Genomic DNA, 22,071 nt, shown 5'->3' with positions numbered 1-22,071 from the left:
TTTAATTTGCTGAATAAATATCATTATTAAATGTTTCCCTCTTTCTCTCTTTCCTTTTTATGTCTGCGCTATAAAATATTTCTGTGATTCATATTCCAGTTGTGATAGTGTGTGAAAAACCATTTAATTATCATTAAAAATCTATGCACTGTGAATAAATGGACTAAGAGACTGAATAAAATTAAATATAATGTTATTTTAGGAAGCTCCTAATGTAGGACCATGCAAAATAAATGAACACCTAATATTTCACACAAAAAAGAAAGAAAGAAAAATCTGAAAAGGCAAGGTGAGCCATAAAACTCCTAGCAATCTACATTAGTGTTAATTTTTAGTCTGTTTACAATACGTTAATAGAAATATTTATGTATATTGTGCACACACACAAATTATCTTATGCCAACATATTGCAACTGACTAAACACCACTAAGTTAAATAATAGTGACATGTATAATGGTAATGAATTGTGTAAAAAAGGCAATATATTACAATTCCATTCCAAAACTAAGATTAGTAAAGATGCAATACAACTGCTACATACTAAAGAGCTATTCACTTTTGTAGTCAAAGAGCCAAGAACATAAATGTGCCAGAACATCTGTCTTTGTTTTGGTCCCTTTATTCAACCAAATGCCACTTTTGCCAATATTTCAGTACCCCAGGTCGCCTTGGTGGAAAATTCATTTAAATGTCATTTATTCACTCAGGAAGGCTCTCAAAGTACGTGTCTTTGACCAAAATGTGACCTCGGTGGACAGTAGCAGACTCCGAAATGAGATGCAGTTCTACATGAGGTGGTTATTAATGAGCAAATAACATACATATTACAAATGTAAACATTAGATGAGCAGGTTACATTATAACCCTGTGTCCTAACAACACGCTATATGATGGGGTTTGCAGTGATAAGCATTTTGAATGTACCAGACGCAAAATTAGAGGCAACATGACAGAAATTTAAATACTGCCATTCAGAATATATGAACTAAATGGTAAGGTTTACATTCTAATTAATACATATTAAGCCTCTTTAACATTACTAAATGTAAATGCTGAATCACTGATATGTGTTGGTTTACTTTGAGTCACAGTTCTATAGTTCAATTTCAAATGGTTTAAGCCATTTCTAAAATTTCTAAAATATGTTAGAACAAAGGCTGCACAGTGGCAATCTGGCAACCTGTTCTTGTGTGTATTTTAAATCAGGAGTGCAATACCTAGTTTAACCACTGGGTGTCAAACTGACATACTGGACCTTTAATGGCCCGTTTCCACTTAGTGGTACGGCACGGTACGGTACGGTTTGGTACGCTTTTATGGCACTGTCAAAAGTTGTACCAAACCGAACCGTACCATACTATACCACTTTTTTGGCACCCTTTCAAAAGGGTACCAAACACAAGAAAGGGTACTAAAAGGCGGAGCTAGACGGGCAGCTGAACGCTATTGGTTTCCAGAGATACGTAATTCACTAACGCAACAAGCCAGAATGAAAACAAAAAACCCGCCATGTTTAAAATACACACACAGCCGAGAGATTACAGTGGAATTATATTATATAAATATAATAACGAGCCATGGTCGACCTGGGCTCGAACAAACCTTGTGGTCGATTTGATGAACAGCCACAAAGCCATGGAGTAGAGCAGAATCTACCCTGTGCCTCGTAGTTTTTTACAAGCCAGTTTGAAGTGCGAGCGGTTTCGCTTTCTTCCTTGTGCTCGCCGCACGTCTATATCTGAAATAACAATCTTCTTGAGCTGATCATAATAACGTACGCTTGATTACTGTTGTGCTTTTGAAACCCGATCCAGTCAGACACTGACAAACGCGAGAGTGAAGCGCAAAAAAGCAAAGGAGAAGCCGGAAAAAAAGGAGCACATTATTTTTCAGCAAATGTGAACAAACTGCCATGTTTAACTATTATCTTTATCATGTTTATTATTACCTTATGGACTAATTTGAACTCAGAATGAGGGAATTACTCTCAAACAAGAGGCTACACGTGCTGCTGAAAATTACAGACATAGAAGAGGTTTTCACTGACTGTAGGCTATACTTTGTGTTGTTTTTGAACCTAAATAAGGACGAAATGTCTGTTGTGTGTAGTTCTTCTGTAGTTGGTAACATTTCGGAGACTGTAAGGGGCTGTATGTGTTTATATATATGTTTATTTATTTATTTATTTAATATAATTACAGACGTTGGAAACGTAAGCCTGATAAAGGTGATTCGTACCGACATGAACCGTACCGTACTGTACCAGTCAGTGGAAACGACCCATAAGATTTCCGTTCTAGTGGTCATTTCTGTGTTTATGAATGAGCATAAAAACCAAGTAAAGAACGTAGATATGAGAGAACAATTTAACAGTTTGAATCAAAGCACTGCATGGCACCTTTAAATTATTTGCTCATGGTGAGCTGAACTGAATGAAAAATTAATGCAAAAGATGTTTGTTATACCAAGATCATGTTCAGTGTGGGTTTGATAAAATGAAGCTATAATTTGCTATGACAAACTGAATAAAGAAAGCTATGTTGTATGTAATGACTCTCATTGCATAATTCAAAGCATTGTATAAGCATAAATTTTATGTGTAAAATTAAGCATTTATAAGCATTATTTTATGTGTTGATTTTGATAAAAATTCACCATTCAAAATGAACTTCCGCTAAGAATATATATATATATATATATATATATATATATATATATATATATATATATATATATATATATATATAATTATTAGGCGCCCTTCAAATTTTTTTTTCTTTTTAAATATTTCAAATATTTAACAGAGCAAGGACATTTTCACATTAAGTCTGATAATATTTATTCTTCTGGAGAAAGTCTTATTTATTTTATTTCGGCTAGAATAAAAGCAGTTTTACATTTTTTAAAAACCATTTTAAGGTCAAAATTATTAGCCCCTTTAAACTATTTAAACTATATTTTATTCGATAGTCTACAGAACAAACCATCGTTATATAATAACTTGCCTAATTATCCAAACCTGCCTAGTTAACTTAATTAACCAAGTTAAGCCTCTAAATGTCACTTTAAGCTGTATAGAAGTGTCTTGAAAAATATCTTGTCAAATATTATTTACTGTCATCATAACAAAGATAAAATAAATCAGTTATTAAAACTATTATGTTAAGAAATGTGTTAAAAAAAATCTGCTCTCCGTTAAACAGAAATTGGGGAAAAAACTAATTCTAACCTCAACTGTATATATATATATATATATATATATATATATATATATATATATATATATATATATATATATATATATATATATATATATATATATATATGAAACTGTATACATATGTAGATGATGAAATATCGACAAACAACTAAAGAGAAATACAGTGTATTTATAGCCAAGTAAAGACCAGTTCTCAAGCAAGCAATTTACTGGAAGCATGATTATCACAGTTAGACACGAGCATACTTTTATTTGACTTTGGTGTTACTTGTTAGAAGGAGACTGATTACGAGTGTTTGATCATGCATTGAAGGATACCGCCGTCATTTACAACTAACATTTGTAGGACAAAAACATCAAAGACCCTCATTACTTGCAATGAAATAAAAGGCTCAATGAATACATTCCCAGGAGATGGTCTTCTTGCTTTTCCAAGTCATCATAGCTCACAAATAAACGTATATCTTTTGCAATGTTACGGCTTCCAAGACAAAATTGTTAGTTGCATGCAATTTATTTAAGAATGCAAGACTAAAGGAATGTGACACCCTGCATCTTAAGACATTCATTAAATGCCATTGCCCTTAATTCCATTTTCAATTGGAAATAAGAATAGCAATCATGGGGCAATGGAAGACAAAGTGGATGTTGTTTTGCTACAGGCAATAGTAATCACAACATGATTGCCTTCCTCACACAAACTGGCCATATGGCAATGACTAGGACAGCGAAAAATGAAGGTTTTCATTATCCAACAGAAGGGGAAAAGCAGTGATGTAGCATATTTCGAAGAAGTTTTAGGAAGACAAGTGAGCACATCTGTATGTGGCTTTTTTAAAGGAACCGTGTTTTGTCTGAATAGTCATTCTGATTGGCTGGAATGTGTAGAACTGTATAACAAACAAGTAATTTGACACAGAAACAATCAGGAGTACAGAAATGTGACAGTGCTACCATGCAACTTGTATTAATAAAATAGCTTCGGTACTAAATCACTACATTATACACTGCTCAAAAATAAAAAAATAAAAACCTAAACAACACAATGTAACTCCAAGCGTTTCCTTTATATTTTTAAGGCATTATATTTCTAACCACAGAGAGGGTAAACTAAAAATAAATAAATAAATAAATAAAAAGTTAATTAGCCCAATATTGTTGTAATTTTAAACATTTGAAATGTATCCATCAATGAATCTGTAGGAAATGCCTCCTCAGATACTGCTTGGGCAAGCAATTTTGTGTGTAACAAATATGTTAACCCAGCAGCTGGGGCATGAACTTATAGATCTTTCATTCTCAAGGGAAGCATTGGCTTCAACATGCAATGAGGGGAAGTTCTTTAACAATGAATCTATTTTTAAAGAGATATTATCTTGCTAAAACAGGAAGTGCTTTGCAAGAAAAAAAAGACAACAGTTCTATCCACTGAGCCACCATGTGCTCATCCATCCACTCTTTCATTCATCCTTCCACTAATCAATCCATCCATTCATCCATCCATTCATTCATTTATTTATTTACATTTTTTGAAGTCAATTCAATTTCTTTATTCATTCATTCATTCATTCATTTTCTTTTTGGCCTAGTCCCTCTATTAATCTGGGGTCGCCACAGCGGAATGAACGGCCAACTTATCCAGCATATGTTTTATGCAGCGGATGCCCTTCCAGCTGCAACCCAACACCAGGAAACGGCCATACACTCTTATATTCAAAATTCAATTTCTAATAAAACTAAATTATTTTAAAGATACATTTTGTAAGAACAAAATGAAAAAAAAAATAATGTGCATCCACTATAAGGGTGTCCAGCATGCTCATAAAGGTCATTGTGTTACAAATGTTCGGTAACTAATCCTGACGGTTCTGTACATTTATTTCTGAAAGTCCATGTGAAGAAACAATCAAACTGATGTTATTATCTTCTACTTGAACTATATTTACTTAAAAGATATATATATATATATATATATATATCGTCGTGCGATTTTCTGCAAATAACAGCACTAGAACAGCCTCTTCGCCCTTCACCCTTGTGTATTACTCCACCCACATACAGCGACAAGCAGAGGACACTCTACAGTTTGACAAATATTGCTGCTGTTGGATAACATAATGTACTTTTGAGGCTTTTTTTAGTCAGCATGTAGTTGTTTAGATTTCAACTATGTAGTTCTGCCACAAGATGGCAACAGAGACTGCTCAGCAAGTGCTTAAGGGCGAAAAACAGTATTTTCTTAGCGTAAATTTCAAACTACAGCTGATCAAATCGTTATAAATCAAGTAAGTGACATTTTGAGTCGATGACAGTTTGCTCTGGTGTTTTGGGGGTTGATTATTGTGAAATCCTGATTGCAACAGAGAAATAATTGGAATCTCTGTATACAGATGGAATATCATGCCGTTCAGCCATATAATCTAAAAATGTGAGCAAAAATTACCTGTTTTGTCATCACTTTAGACATTACGCTAGAGAATCATTCAAATACTAGCTCAAAAGTGACGTTTGTGAACTGGCAACGGTTTCTGTTGTTCTGACCAGCTGCAGATGTGAATGAGTGGCGTAAGAAAGTAGTTTCTCTTACAAAAGGGTTTTTGAGAGTCTTTGTGTTTAATTTTCTTTTTTATACACATTATTATGTCATCGAACTGTAGTATAAACGCAATTTCACACTTGTAGCAGTGCAATATTAAGACACTTCGCTTGCAGCCTTGAGCCAATGCAGTGCCGATATACAGCGATATCGCACTGCTATGAGTGGGATATTGCTTATCTGTAACATGAAGCCATAGCAGTAATGGACTAAGATGCTTCTGCTACAAGTACTCTGCGAGCAAGCTGTAGTCATAAATCAGAAGCTATCATGCATATGTTGGATGTATGAAAGGAGAATACTCATAATTCATATAAATTAATTGACTGATTTGCAAGATCATGTTCAATTAGTAGTGTTGATGAGGGATTCTGTGCATGTGTTGGCTTTGATACAGTCAGGAAAATCTGCCAAACACTATTACACTTTCAACTGAGGGTTCTCTTATTTTTTTTTGAGGGTGCTTAACACACTCTAGCACCGCTTCAGAACCGGAAGTGTCATGAAGGGACTTCAGCAGTCAGTAGGATGAAGCAGGAGCTATGCTGCCAACAAGTCCACTGGGAAAACTCCCACTTGCGAGTTTAAAAATTGAAATTATGATGTGATGTGTGTTCAAGTACTTTTGGTCAAGTGTTGCTCATGTTTATTTTGGTTCTAGCACAGAATGATGGCAAATATAGTTTTGTTAAAGGGACAGTTCCCTTAAAATAGTTTGTTCTTAATAACCAGTTGTTCAAAAACTATTTGAATTTCTTCTGTTGAACACAAAAGAAGATGTTTTGAAAAATGCTGGTTGTTGGTACCCATTGACTTACATAGTTTATAAATTTTTTTCTTCTATGAAATTTGATGGCTGCACGGAAATTTGATGGCTGCGCAGAGGGTAGCATGATCGCCTCACAGCAAGAAGATTGCTGGTTCGAGCCTCGGCTGGGTCAGTTGGCATTTCTGTGTGGAGTTTGCATGTTACCCCCATGTTTGCGTGGGTTTCCTCTGGATACTCCAGTTTCCCACACAGTCCAAAGACATGCAGTGTAGGTGAATTGGGTACGCTAAATTGTGTGTAGTGTATGTGTGTGAATGAGAGTGTATGGATGTTTCCCAGTGATGGGTTGCAGCTCGAAGGGCATCCGCTGCATAAAAAAAATGCTGGACAAGTTGGTGGTTCATTCCACTGTGGCGAACCCGGAACCCATTAAGGGGACTAAGGGGAAAAGAAAATTAATAAATGAATGACATTTGATGGGTTTCATCAACCAGCATTCTTTGAAATATCTTCATTTGTTTTCAACAGAAGAAAGAAACTCATAAAGGTGTAAAACCACATAAGGGAGAGTAAATGATGACCAAATTTTTTGTAGTATTTTTAAACAGTTTATTCGTTTAATTAACAGCACACATAATGTTAAATAAAACAACAAGCAAAACTGTAATTATTGTGTCATTTAAGTGCACTTTTTATTAAGCAATAATACTGAAAGGTCTTTAAGAGAGTACTGAAACCAACCATATCAGCAAAGTTACATTATTCGTTTAATCTGCTTGAGAGAAAAAAAAAACACACCAAGCTGTTTTATAAGTGCTTCAAATGACTATTTAAATTTATATATTTATACTAAAGGAAACATCTTTATTAAACTGAGCCAAGCATTGGCAAATGAATCGGCCAGGTTATATCCTTAACAAATTTGCTTAATCTCTCTTGTTTTCCGTTGCTATGGCACCACTTCTAAGCTATGATCTGGCAGTCCTTGAGAAAGAGATCCTGCCTCTCAGCTTGTTTGGGTTTTGACAAAAAGGGGGAATTTTCATGCCACAACGATGATGACTCTATTCATAAGTTTTCACTGCAGGGCATTTCCAGTGTGTTAAATGTTGAGTAGTAGTGAAGTGGCACTTCAGACTGACGTGCCACTCCAGGGCAAATCTTTCCACACTATCAGTTTAAGCACCTTCGGAAAAGGGCCGCTAGATGAATAAGCCTGCCATCTGTCAGCCAGACAACCAACACTTGCTAATTGCACTACTGTTCACCAGTATGTTTACTGCAATTACGCAATCATTGGATCTTCGCAGCAAACAAACGACACAGGGGATTTCAAATCACTGAATCGTTCTAAACTGTTGATTTTGGTAATCTTTCTACAAGGCTTGGATTGACTTGCAGTATAGGTTATATTTATAAAAAATAAAATTTAAAAAATACTTCAAATAATATATCGAGTTTGCATTTTAAAATATGCTGATCAGATATTTTGAAAGCCACTTACATCTTTGTACTAAGGTCACCAAGACATGTTACTGCCACCAAAAAAAATTAATAAATAAATAAAATACAATATTGTGCATTTATGAAGTAAAAAATAGCACTTAATTCTCTGAGCTTCTCCGAGCTCCTAATATACACTTCTTGTGTGTATTGCCTCTACTAACCTCTGAATACGTCCTCCATTGTAAGTTGCTTTGGACAAAGCATCTGCTAAATGACTAAATGTAAATTTTCCTCAATTAACATTCCAATTAGAACTAAGGGATACATTTTCAAGCTAGGGCTTACAGTTAGGGTTATGTTCAGTTGAAGTCAGAATTATTAGCCCCCCTTTGAATTTCTTTTTCTTTTTTTAAATAATTTCCAGATGATGTTTAACAGAGCAAGAAATTTTTCTCAGTATGTCTGATAATGTTTTTTTTCTTCTGGAGAAAGTCTTATTTATTTTATTTAGGCTAGAATAAAAGCAATTTTTTATTTAAAAAAAAAATCCATTTTATGGTCAAAATTATTAGCCTTTTTAAGCTATATATTTTTCAAGAGTCTACAGAACAAACCATCGTTATACAATAACTTGCCTAATTACCCTAACCTGCCTAGTTAACCTAATTAACCTAATTAAGCCTATAAACCAGTTATTAGAAATGAGTTATTAAAACTATTATGTTTAGAAATGTGTTGAAGAAAATCTGCTCTCCGTTAAACAGAATTTTGGGGAAAAAATAAACAGGGGAGCTCATAATTCTGACTTCAACGGTACTTCTACATAACATTGCACTAAATATAAGCACAATCACAGTTATATCACCAGAACAATGATGAAACTGCATGAATCTTCAAGAGTAGTTTAAAATTTTATGACCATAATATCACATTTCATAATATGTTCCCAAGCTGGTCCTGTATTAAACACACTTGCCTGTAACTTTCAAGTAATCCTGGACACACAGGGTATATTTTTCTGGTGTTTTTGATTAGGGATGGTGCTGGACTCCAGATCTGGTGTTGCCCATTCCTGGTCCAGACTTTCCTACTAACAAGCTGATGTTGAATCAGGTATGTTTTATTATAGAGACACCGAATGTGCAGAAATGTAGTACTCCAGAACTTGGATTGAAAACCACTATCAAGTAACAATAAAAAAGCTATAGAAGAACACTAATAAGGCTGCTATATAAGCTCTACTAATCTCATTTTAATGCAAAGTTAATCATATGGACAGACAAACAGATACTGTAGATAGATAGATAGATAGATAGATTAGATAGATAGATAGATAGATAGATAGATAGATAGATAGATAGATAGATAGATAGATAGATAGATAGATAGATAGATAGATAGATAGATAGATAGATAGATAGATAGATAGATAGATAGATAGGCAGGCAGACAGACAGACAGACAGACAGACAGACAGACAGACAGACAGACAGATAGATAGATCAACCTTACTTCGAAGGACTTTACAATAAATGACTCCTTGAGCTCTCCCGCATTGCATCTTCAGGCAGGGAAGTTTATTCAGTGCCTATTAGTATAAATTACCTTGCATTCTAGTCTGAGCAGCGACCTTGCAGCCAAAGCAAATGCGCTCTCACCTCTGCACTTAATTTATCTCAGCAAGGGTTTCAATGACCACAGCACCTTAATCATTTATTAATATTATTTTTTTGCAGTTCAAAATAGGTGCCTGCAATGTTTAACTTTCTGTCTGTTAATTGTTGAATGCTTAAGTGGTAATTTTAATGGAATGGTTCTAAAATAAAATGCTAAATTCAAAATTGTCTAACTTCTTTATTTTATTTAAAACATTTCAAAACAGAGCTAAATTTAAATTATTATTCACTGATAATCTTTCTATCAATTGCAGTCCAAAAGTTATTTACTTGTATAAATTGGGTTTGATATAATTATTATTTTTTTCTTTTGAGTGTCAGTTTAAAATGCACAAGAACCATTCCTTAAAAACATTCAAGTGATTTTTATTTATTTATTTATTTGAAAAGAGCAGCAACTTATTATTTGTTCAATGAGATATGCCATTATGTCAGATCATGCTCAATAAAATTGACGAGCAAGGTCATAACACACTGTTTGTATATTAGTTTGAGGGCATAAACAAGCAAAATTCAAACAGCGCACATATAAATTACATTTCTTTTCATGTCAAAATCTTGTATTTGTTTAGCTGTGTGTGTGTGTAATAATATGTAAAAACTATATATTTATTTTTGCTAGCATGTGTATATTGCTGTATGCTTGTATTGTGTAAACATGTACACATTTAGTGTATGTTTTTATTCTTACAGTATTAGTATTGCAAAATGTTTGCTTCACTTTCCCTGTTTTCCCCCTCTCAGAACAATCTTTATATTTACAAAAGGAGAACAGTGTGGTTGGAAATATGCTCCAGTCCCCACAGCTAAGCAGAGAAACCAGCTGACCTTCTGTCTCATCTATAAACAAAGCGCTCTTGTCTTCCCTTAAGGCACATGCAGAAGCCAGGATAGATGTCTCTTGAAAAGGACATCCTATATCTACTGTGTCAGTGTGGAAAGGTGAAGCAGTATCTAGCTGACTTGTCTGCGTGGCTCCCATTTCTCACCTTTCAGCATTCGTGTTGACACGTTACCCTCCAACTGAATACGGAATTGCTTTACTGCATTACTGATCTACTTGTTATTGGTTTTTGGCCATCATAAGTAATGAGATAAGATACATAAAACAATAAAAGTAGGTAGTAAATAGCATTATTTATATGGTATGGATTTATGGTAATCTGTCATAGGAAATAACTGTAAGTTTGTCTATAAAGTAATATGAAAGCATTTTTATGGTTTCACCAGGTTTCATATAGTGCATCAGTATAAAATTAAATGCAACACATCATAATATAAAGAATTTGAAATATTGTTTATATGAAATGAAATATATTTATGAAAAAGTACAGTTTTTATATTAAGAAATGACTTCAGATCATCTTTATGTACCTGATTTAAACTAAATCATATAACATTTTTTATGTTAAAATTTTTAATGTACACTTTTAGATTCCATGTCATAAGTTACATTTCAGCACAATACTTTAAAATGTATACAGTGCATTATAACACATGCACCCAGTGTATTAATTTTTAACAAGTTTACTCTTCTCTTTAGAGATGTCAACGAATACATATTGTCATATAATGAAACTGCGGTTACAATTATTTATGACACACAGGCCTAATGTATTACGCTGTTGCATTATGAATACGTCATAAATGAGCGGATAAACCTCATATCAACTGAGAAAACATTCACTTTTTGACTACATATTTACTCCTCAGATACCATATTGAAAGAAAAAACATAACTACTTATTATAATGCATGAGTTATATCGTCTGGTAAATATTAAACTTGATTTGTTAGTCGTCCTATATTCAAATCGAAATATTGACACGATTGCGCACTGTGAAAACAATAAAGACAAAAAACAAACTGCGTTATTTCTCCGTCAAATCATTAGGCTAAATAATTGAGTCATTCTCTTGCTTGTACAGTTTAGGGGAATCGGTAAATAAAACATGCGGCGTATTATTAATTAACAAACATTTACCGTCTCTTAGGAAGCGAGAGTGGATGAGAACGATGAGAAAACAGCAGACCGCCGCTCCCGCTAGAGCCCACGCAACTCTCAGCATCAGCATCCTGACTGCCTTCAGCATCCACGCCACATCTCCATTCTAATGCCATGCAACAACCAACACCTCTGCTGGGTTTTCTTTTGAAGATTCAGAAAGAAAGGAATCCGTTCTCTTTCAAAAAAGAGAAACTTTAGGAAAAGAACATATTTGATATTTTAAAGCTTCCATCGGAAAAAAAGGAGCTGAAATTTCCAGTTTGTCTGTAGCTGTTGCTTGGATCTAAGTGAAGTGATGCGCGACCATCCTGTCCGTCTGTTTTACGCACTGGGAGAACTGCGCCGAACTGTTTTCCGTACCGTAGCTAGCCTGTCGACGGGGCTTGCTGTATAGCCTACATTAGGAGAAAGTCAGCTTCGAAATAGCCGTAATTCCCGCATTATTTCGAACGGTCGTATAAAATGTCCCAAACGCGACGCGTGTGGTCTTGGTGAAACGCCGTGTCTGTATCTCCGCCTCCGTCTGTGCAGTTACCAGGGTTTGATTCTTCTCTTAACGAGCGCACTTTCTCTCCGCTCTGACGCATACATCGCCTCCTCACACTCCCGAAGAGACGCGCTTCAGAAGCGCTCGCCGGTGGATGCGTCACAGCGCATATTCCTTTAGTCTGACGTCAGAGTTTAAGTCTAAAGTTCATCATGTCTTTCGTGTGTTTGTTCTTTAAAAAAGCTTGTCCACCGCGTAATAAAAATACACCAAGTTTCGTGGATTTAATTTTTTTTATAAGACACATATAGTAGGTTATACAGGTTGTGAGGAGAATGTGTCTAACTGTGCGACAGGCTACAGATGATATAATTTTCAGCATACTTTTTTATCACGTAGACTACTAACTGGATTGTGTAGCTTATATACACAGAATTGGCTTATTGTGTATTGCAGTTGGTCTTTAAAGAATGTCCTGCTTTATCTGAATAATTGTCAGTTTGCATGTTCCTATTTATCTTTTTTTTTTTCATATTTAGCTGCGTTTCATATTGTGTGATTTTTTTTTAAAGAAAGTAGGTGCAGTACGTTAGATGAATTCAAGACTGATGAAAACAGTAAATGTTTGTCTGTCTCTGTCGGTATCTGTGTACCCTGAGACTGGCCACCTCTCAAGGGTCTTTCTCTGTATACTCTTTAATTCTTCATGAGACAAGAAGATATACAGAGAACAAAAATAAATAAATAACAAAACTAATAATAATAATTCAAAAATATATATGTATTAGTTTTAAATTCTGAATTAGTTCAGAATGAAATCATCCACAAGGTTACTGCAAAAGCTGTTTAAAAAAAACTGAGAATATAAAACATGCACAAAATACTTACAATGTTATGTATAAAAAATACAATTTAGTAGCAAATAAATACATTCAGAAATTAACAAGATCTTTGGACAACAAAAGTCCATTGATTCCTGTCTAAACAGATCTGTTTGCTTGCTTTGACAATGTGTATAACACTTAATGGTAATTCATTTTAATTACAGCAGTTGGCAATGAATGAATGAATAAAGTGTCTTACTAAAGAACACAACAAAGACAAAAATAAGTAATGCAATGAATAAAGAATATACGCAGCCCTAAATAAATGAATTTGTATGTTCTTAAAATTAATTTGACCAAAACATTTAAATAAACGTGACTCAAGTTTTTAATGTGAGAGAAAGAGCCATTGCTCAGTAACACATGAACAGAATGTTGCTGCATCCCAATTTGCATACTATCTGCCTAAATAGTATTTGAAAATAGAATTAGTATGTCCCAAATTGTAGTATGTTGAAAAGAGTATCAAAAGGTTTCCGGATGGTTTGAGTGTAGAACCATCAATTCTCTAATCACTGATATTACCCACAGTACAGTGCACGTTTGGACGTGGATTTGATTAGAACTACAAAATAAAAAAATGTAAAAAGTGCAAAAGTTGAAAAGTGAAATAAAAGGTGAAAAGTGTAAATGAACTACAAATATGGTCTACGCGCGAGACCAACTGTCAAGTAGAGAGGCTTTGGTAAAGATGTTTAAATCACTGTTAATTAATATCTAGCCAAGTGAAAAGTATTTGCGTTTTCTGTGTTATATTTAGTGGTGGAAAGAGTACTGAAAAATCATACCTAAGTAAAAGTACCATTACTTGCCTAAAAATGTAGTGCAAGTAGAGTAAAAGTATTTGTTGTAAATATTACTGAAAGTATGAGTAAAAAGTAGGCCTTTTAAAAGTACTTAAGAATAGTGAGTGGTGAGTATTATGCTGTAAAAAGCTGAAGCATTAAATGTAATTTGTGGATGTGTGTAAACGTAACATTCTGTAGTGCATTCAGTTATTGCCCAGCAGGCACACATTGTCATAAGACATTAATATTAGGTTCCATTTAGTTCAATGTCAGGTAACCAAAATTCAATGTCTATCCAGCGTCTATTTTAATGTCGAATAACAACATCAAATGTCATTGATATTTTGTTGATTTTAGGTTGTGTTGGAAACTGACCAAAATCCAACATCAAGCCAACATCTTAATCCAACATCATATTGACGTCACATACTGACATTTATTTGTCAGGTATGGTAAGCAAAATTCAATGTCTGTTAGACGTCATAGTGGTAACGTCCACACAATGTCAAGCTGTAACATCATTAGACGTTAGATATTTGTTTGATTTTAGGTTGAATGTTGGACATTGACATCTGCCTGACGTTGAGTTCTCACGTCAACATGATTTTCATTTCAAAACAAAATGCAATGTCCCCACGACATGGGGATACAACTTCAATCTGACGTCATGTTGAAATCTTGCACCTGTTGGGTGTTTAAGGCCATTTCGGTGTTCATAGAGTAAACATCCGTCATTTTTTCATCAGTGACATGCATGTAAACAGTCTCTGGGTCAATGTGTGTAAAGATTTTGGACATCTTCTTGGACACTTTTAATGCTTTCAAACAGTTTGGTGCAATTATAAATTGCCTATGTCTTAAGCTAGTTCAACATGATGTGATTTACCTTTTTACTTCTATGTGGGATTCGATTGGACAGGAATCACAGAACAGATTTTTCTAATCCGCATAGACAAGAAAAAATAAGTTGTGATTGCAGGTTGAAGGAAAGTAGTGGAGTAAAAGTACCGATTCAGCACTAAAAAGGTACTCAAGGGAAAGTAAAAGTATACATTTTTAAAATGACATAGTAAATTACAGTTCCTGAGAAAAAATACTGAATTACAGTAATTTGAGTATTTGTAATTTGTTACTTTACACCACTGTTTACATTTCATCTGCAACAATACTAAACTTATATAAAGACGTGTTTGGACATTAACGTTTAAATGCATAATTACACAAAGACCTGAGGAGATTTCTCTGCATGAAAGACTTGTGAATGGGAGATTAACATGCTGCTGTTTCTCCAGTAAGGTAGGAAAATAAATATGAAATGATGATGTGTTGAGATGATTGACAGGGCTCATCGCTAAGAAAAATAATGATCTGTTAACGAGGAAGTGGTATGTCGTATGTAGTAGTAAAATACACATTTTTACTAAAGTACATACTTTTAGGGTGTAATATAAGTATGCAAACTGGGACGCAGCATGTCACTCTTAAAATCAGCATTTGAAATTAGAATTAGTGTGTCCCAAATTGCAGTATTTTGAAATGGATACTCCAAAAGTACACTGCTAGTCTCCTATTTCTGTTGGAAATTTAAAGAGCACATCCAGCACAACGTAATGCTTATAAAATATTGCCCATAATACCGCAACCTGTAACAGTATATACTAAAATGTGCGTACTCTTCCGCTACACACTCAAAAGTACAGTAAAATCCTTTTCTTCATGCGCACACGTAAAAAAGTGCATACTTTTAGTGCATAGTACAAGCAGGTGAACTGCACCATATAACTTTATGATGGTCTTAAGAGGGCAATTTGCAACGTTAATGGGAAACCTAGCCTATAGGAAATGTGTAGAATTTACAGCGAAAAGGAAGAAAATCTTAGCAGTTGCTGCTGAAAGGTTGCTTTATGGATCAATTTCGCAACAACGATGTATCAAAATCACAGTGTTGTCAATGCCGCTGTCTGCGCAGCTAATTTAGAGCCAATTAACAGCATTTGCCAGTGTTTACAATGGGGGCGTCCATTTTTAATTTCTCCGCAGCGCCTATAACACACTCTCGCATTGTGATCCATCAATCAGCTGGATGGCAATTAAAGGAGAGCTGTCCAGGAGTGACTGCATGAGGCAAGCAGAGCAGGTGCATCACCTTAAGGATGATGATGACATACACATTGCCAATGAACAGTCCTTGGTTGCGGTATTCAAAGAGCACCTGTCAGTTATATTGACACGCTCCTGCTGTTTCAGCACAAGTGTGCCTTTGGGACCAACTTGAGAATGGTCAAAGGCTCTGAGATGACCAAAACGATGAGAGCTGAATTTAAGAGCTTGTTTATTCACCAAGCTGGCACTTTTAGAAACTCTTTCTGGCATGGTCAACTGTGTGCTAGTCACACATTTGGCTCTTGAGACCTGCCCGCAGAAATGCACGCTTTATCGATTTTTCACCCATCAAAATTGATTCACATTCGTTAGTGTGTAAACTACTGCAGCATACATTTGAAAGCATTCAGAATCTGTGAGTAAATATAATTTACTTCTGCAGTATGTTATAAACAACTGCTTAAATGTGTTTGCAGCCTTGAAGCGACAATGTTAGCAGATAAATTGGATATGGTTTGAGTTATAGATTCACTTTCTGTATTTAGTTTATGCATATTTGGTGTTTATTACTGGCTTTTGCCATTTATTTTATATTTTCAATATAAGCATGGATGCTCAACCTAATGTAATTGCTTTACTTTATTAACTAATTGATAATATTAGGACTAAATACTTAGAACCATGTTATATTTCAGTTTTTCTTTTTTAATAAATCTGCAAAAATGTCAACAAATCTGTATTTTTCTGTCAATACGGGGTGCAGTGTGTACATTATTGAGGAAAAAATTACTTAAAGGATTTTAGCAAATGGTTGCAATATAAAAAAGAGTGAAAATTTTAAGGGGGTCTGAATACTTTCTGTACCCACTGTACTGTAGAGATGGCAAAAGTACATGCATCCTGTACTCAAGTCGAAGTACAGATACTCGTGTTTACAATGACACTGGTAAAAGTTGAAGTACTGACTACATTTTTGTACTCAGGTAACAGTAAAGAAGTACGGCCTGAAATAAGTACCTGTCAGTACCTGTCAGTGTTGCCATATTGGGCTGTTTCCCTAACTCCACTGAGCATGATTCTGAGCGTGATTCTGGCGACCGTCACCCCAGCCCCCCCACCCCAGGGCGTGAGTTGCAGATGACTGGGCGGGTCATTTTGCATTTCGGCAATTTTTGGATAGCTTTTGGGCTGGAATCAGTCAGCTACATCTGGAAACACTGCTACCTGTTTTAGCTTCATGGTGGTAACTACGCCGCACATCATGTATACATCTATACAAAATAACTTACATTAGTAACTGTTTTGTAAATATTTTGTTGCCAATTTTCAGCTGCAAAGTAGCAACATTGCTCTACAATATTGTACAACAACACTGCTCAAAAAGTTGTCCTGTGTGTCATCATCTTGACACAAAGCTTAACTTTATGGCTGTTAAGAACAACAGCTGCCATACTCATTCATATACTCTAAAATGTAATTTTTCTACCTAGATACTGTATTTATAACTAATGCATTTTAACACTTCATTTTGTCTAAAAAGTATTTTACAATAAAATTAAAATAAAAACAGAATGTATATGACTACAAATTATATATTTTTTGCATTATGCAAAAAAGCTGTTTAATTTTCTTCAAACAGCAACACTCTTGCAGCTCATATGATTCCACTGTTTGTTTTTTGTTTGTTTGTTTTCAGAGTATTGTGTATATTTTATTAACAGATAAAGTTATTAAAATGTGGTAATATATTTTTGCATCATCTTTTTTTAACACTATAAATTCCTGGTCCTTTTCATTATGTTTTTGTTCGAAAAAGCATCCAGTATAAACACTTTTGTTGTTCTAAAATATTTATCTAACAATCTTTCTAACAAATTTAAATGAAGACTACAGTGCATATAATATACATTTTAAAAACTATAAAACAGAATAAATTCTGTACTAGAAAATATTAACTTATTGTAGACAAAGAAAATAAAACAAAGAAAATAATCCTCATTGCATGAAGTATTTCATTGCTTTAGTACTGAATGACAAATGCTGACAAAAACGCACATGATTGTTTTTTTATTGTTGTTTTTTTTTTTTTGAGGTATTTTATAGAAAGATCAAAAAAGTACAGTACATGATTGCAAGTGGACAAACTACTTTAGCCTCATTTAATGCCAGATTGGAACAGGAATGTGTCTCTTGTTTTACCCGTGATGCAATCGACCAAAAACGCATAATGTTTACATCGTAGATTCCTCCATTTTGTCCACCTTAGCCATTCCCATGGTAAGCTGAAATAAACAAGCCTACTCACAGTGCAAGATCAGAGGTTGAAAAGCTGCGCATTGCAGCCCGCATGCGCACGATGACAAAAAATATATATATATCGGTTGAGTCGGCACCAATAGCCTAGTGGTTAGGTGTGCTGACATATAGCACCATGGTGCTCACGGCGACCCAAGTTCCCCCCTCTCTCTGCTTCCAATACTTTATATATATATACAGGTTGAATCAAGGTCAACGCTGTGGTGTTATTCCGCTGTGGTGACCCCAGATTAATAAAGGGACTAAGCCGACAAGTGAATGAATGAATGAATGAATGAATGGTTGAATCAAAAGACTTTAAAATTGCACAATGACAAGAAAGATCATATATTGTGGTCCAAAACACATTACAACGAAAGTAACAAGCCTGATTTAAAAATGTAAGAAGTAGAAAGAACAGATATTTGTGTAAAAATGTAAGGAGTAAAAGTAAAAAGTTGGCAAAAATTTTTATAGTGGAGTAAAGTACTGATGCTAGAAAAATCCACTTAAGTACGGAAACGAAGTATTTGTACTTCGCTCCCATCTCTGACTGTGAACATTATTGAGCTTGTCTGGGGTAAGAAGAAGGAGGAGGGATGGAAGATGAAACCAAAGAATCTTGATGAACTCTGGGAGTCCTGCAGGAATGATTTCTTTGCCATTCCAGATGACTTAATTAATAAGTTATTTGAGTCATTGCAAAGATATATGGATGCTGCCGTCCATGGATTTCATACACAATATTAATTGTAAATATTATTAATCATAATAACATATATATATATATATATATATATATATATATATATATATATATATATATATATATATATATATATATATATATATACGTCCGAGGCTCAGACACACTCTCCCAATTCAAAACTAGATTAAAGACCTATCTGTTCAGTAAAGCATACACTTAGTGCACCACTTAGGGGGCTTCCACACAGGTTCTGCATCTTGTTTATATACACTATGAACAGCAGCTACGCTAATTATTTTCTTTATTCTCCATTTCCACCTGGGGATACTCTTCCCGAGGCCCTCAGACTATGCAGAGTCACTGATTCGATCCAAGACCAACGACGAGATGATCCCAAGGTTTCCATATCCTGGACCAGGCCGTATCCTGAGCAGCTACTGTGGTGGTCATGGAAGAGTGGAGAACATGAGACTGATTCCTGTGACGCTCCAGAGACAGACGAGTCTTCGCTGAGGCCAGCTTCCAGCCTCCTCCACTGAGACTGCAGCTCTGCGCAAGACGTTTGGCCAGCGGAGAAATTAAAATGGTCGTGCCCAACTGAGCCTGGTTTCTTTCAAGGTTTTTTTTCTTCACTTCCGCCATTTAGTGAAGATTTTTTTCCCTCTCCGCTGTCGCCACTGGCTTGCATGGTTCAGGATCTGTAGAGCTGCGCATCGTTGGATTTGCTCTTCAGTGTTTGGACTCTCAGTAGTGATTATTAATCCACACTGAACTGAGCTAAACTGAACTGAACTTAAACACTACAAACTGAATTACACTGTTCCAATTTACTATGACCTTTTATGTGAAGCTGCTTTGACACAATCTACATTGTATAAGCGCTATACAAATAAAGGTGAATTGAATTGAATTGAATATATATATGTATATGTATATATATATATGTATATGTATGTATATATATATATATATATATATATGTGTGTGTGTGTGTGTGTGTGTGTGTGTTTTTTTGGTTGTTTTTTTTTTTTTTAGTTTGTTTGTTTTTCGCTGGTATCTCAGTACTTTATCAGATTTGTCGTTTGGGACACGTTTCCACACGTATTCACTTAAATTATATAATGGTGACATTAGACACTAGTGACATAAGAGAGAGATTTAAGTCATGAATTAGGTTTGTGATCAGCAGAACAGGAAAAAAAACAGACTAGAAGAGGATTATAAATGAACAAATCAGCACTTTTTTCGATGATTGTAAATATATGTGACACACTACAAGAGAAAGTAATCACTGAGTGAGCTAGCAAGAAAATTAAAAAGTCTATAAAATTACCACAAAAACAGAATAGTCAATGAAACCACCGAGGTTCCCAAACCAAGCTTAACTATGAAAACAAGGCTGGCAACTTCCTGTTTTATGACCTATTAAATTGACACTTTCTTTTTTTTAACAAAACTGAACACCATACTGTATTAGAATTTATTCCTATATGTTTATTTCAAACTTTTAGAAAGACTCAACACTGTTCATGTAACTGGCTGTTGTTTAAATAGGGGAAAATGGGGGAAGCATAATCACTAACAACAACACTAATAAAACATTATAATATACAAATATTGTAGGATAATAAAATAAGTTACACTCTTCATAAATCTCACTGTAAAACATTTAGTTGTTAAACTGTTTAGCCGTTTAAAGGTCCTGCGAGATGAATAACTCCCAGTAGAAGAAGCCTCCCAAGAATCTTTACCGCACACATTTCTGGTGGCATCCATCATTTCCATTTCACTGGCGAGACAAAGATCTCACCTGTTCTCATCCCATTTGTCACCAGTTTCATACTGTCATACATGAGTGAATCAGTGTTTGTGTTCCACGCTTATGCACACTGCCTGATGAATATTCATTAGCCTCTTAAACGCTCAGCCTGTCGACAGCTCATTAACTGCTCAAATAACTTCTGTGTAAAGACCGAATTGCCTGGCTTAAAAATAGACAAAGAAGACTGACATTGTTCAGTCAGCTTTGATGAAAGACAAACTCTTCCAGTCTGCATCAAACACGAAGACGATATACTGTACATGACAGTCCAATTCAGAGAAATGTGAAATAATTATATCACATTTGAATACAATAATGAAGTCGTAATGACACAGCGGCACCTTTTGACAAAACTGTCATTATCAAAACATCCCCAAAATAATTATTTTAAAATGAATAAGATTTATTTTATTTTTGGGTCTTCTCATATTATTTTACATTGCCTTAAGAAATAAGCTAAATAAATTAGGAATCATTCAGTACAGCTTAAAGGGCTCATATTTTACCCCTTTTACAAGATGTACAATAAGTTATTGGCGTCTTCAGAATGTCCCTGTAATGTTTCAGCTCAAAATACCCATCAGATTACTTATTATACAATGCAAAATATGCCCATTTTGGCAAAGTTTTGCTGTTTTTGTAGCTTGCGTCTTTAAATGCAAATGAGCTGGTTCTCCCCGCCCAACGCACACACACACATGCGTTTACATACACTATTAGCCTGAGTGGTACAGTACAGTACAGGTCACCTTTATCAGGCTTGCGTTTCCACTGCCAAAAGGGTACCAATGGTACACAGCATATATTTAGTCCTTATTTGTGTTAAAAACAACATGCAACATATAGCCCATGCAGTCAGTGCAAACCTCTTATATGTATTTTTAATCGTCGCCAGCACGTGTAACCTCTTGTTAGAAAGTAATTCCATCATTCTAACTTCATAATAGTCCAAAAGGTAATCATGATAGTTAGTAGTTAATGATAATAATAGAAAATAGATAATAGTTAATGATAAGTGTTAGGTTGCTGAGAGAATCATTTACTCCTTTGTTTTTTCAGGCTTCTCCTTTGTTTTTTTCCACTTCACTCTTGCATTTGTCCACTACTGCACCATACCATACCACTCAGTAGAAACGGGCCATATGTGGGTGTGGTGATTCAAGCAGTTATGAATTACATAGCAACTTTAGTGTCTTTATTAAAAGCGTGCACTGTTTTAAAAACTTTTAAACTTGTAAAACTTGGTGCTACTTACATAGAGTTGAAA

General features: G+C 34.8%; 1 protein-coding gene across 3 annotated transcripts in view; it reads right to left on the bottom strand.

Annotated features, from left to right (window-relative positions):
• tafa5a (TAFA chemokine like family member 5a) overlaps positions 1 to 22,071 on the bottom strand; it is a 159,317-nt gene that overhangs the window by 95,301 nt on the left and 41,945 nt on the right. The window contains exon 1 of one of the 3 annotated variants that reach the window (XM_056455448.1): positions 11,693 to 12,288. The exons of the other annotated variants lie outside the window; for them this stretch is intronic. Coding sequence (XP_056311423.1) covers positions 11,693 to 11,801 — 109 coding nt within the window. The 5' untranslated portion in view covers positions 11,802 to 12,288. Of the gene's footprint in view, positions 1 to 11,692; positions 12,289 to 22,071 lie in introns of those variants that run through there. 3 annotated transcript variants of the gene reach the window in all.

This window comes from Danio aesculapii, chromosome 4 (genome assembly GCF_903798145.1).
Source record: "Danio aesculapii chromosome 4, fDanAes4.1, whole genome shotgun sequence".
In the NCBI taxonomy this organism is placed as follows: domain Eukaryota; kingdom Metazoa; phylum Chordata; class Actinopteri; order Cypriniformes; family Danionidae; genus Danio; species Danio aesculapii.
The sequence above is the reverse complement of the archived record's forward strand: the minus strand, read 5'-3'. Positions and strand labels throughout refer to the sequence as shown.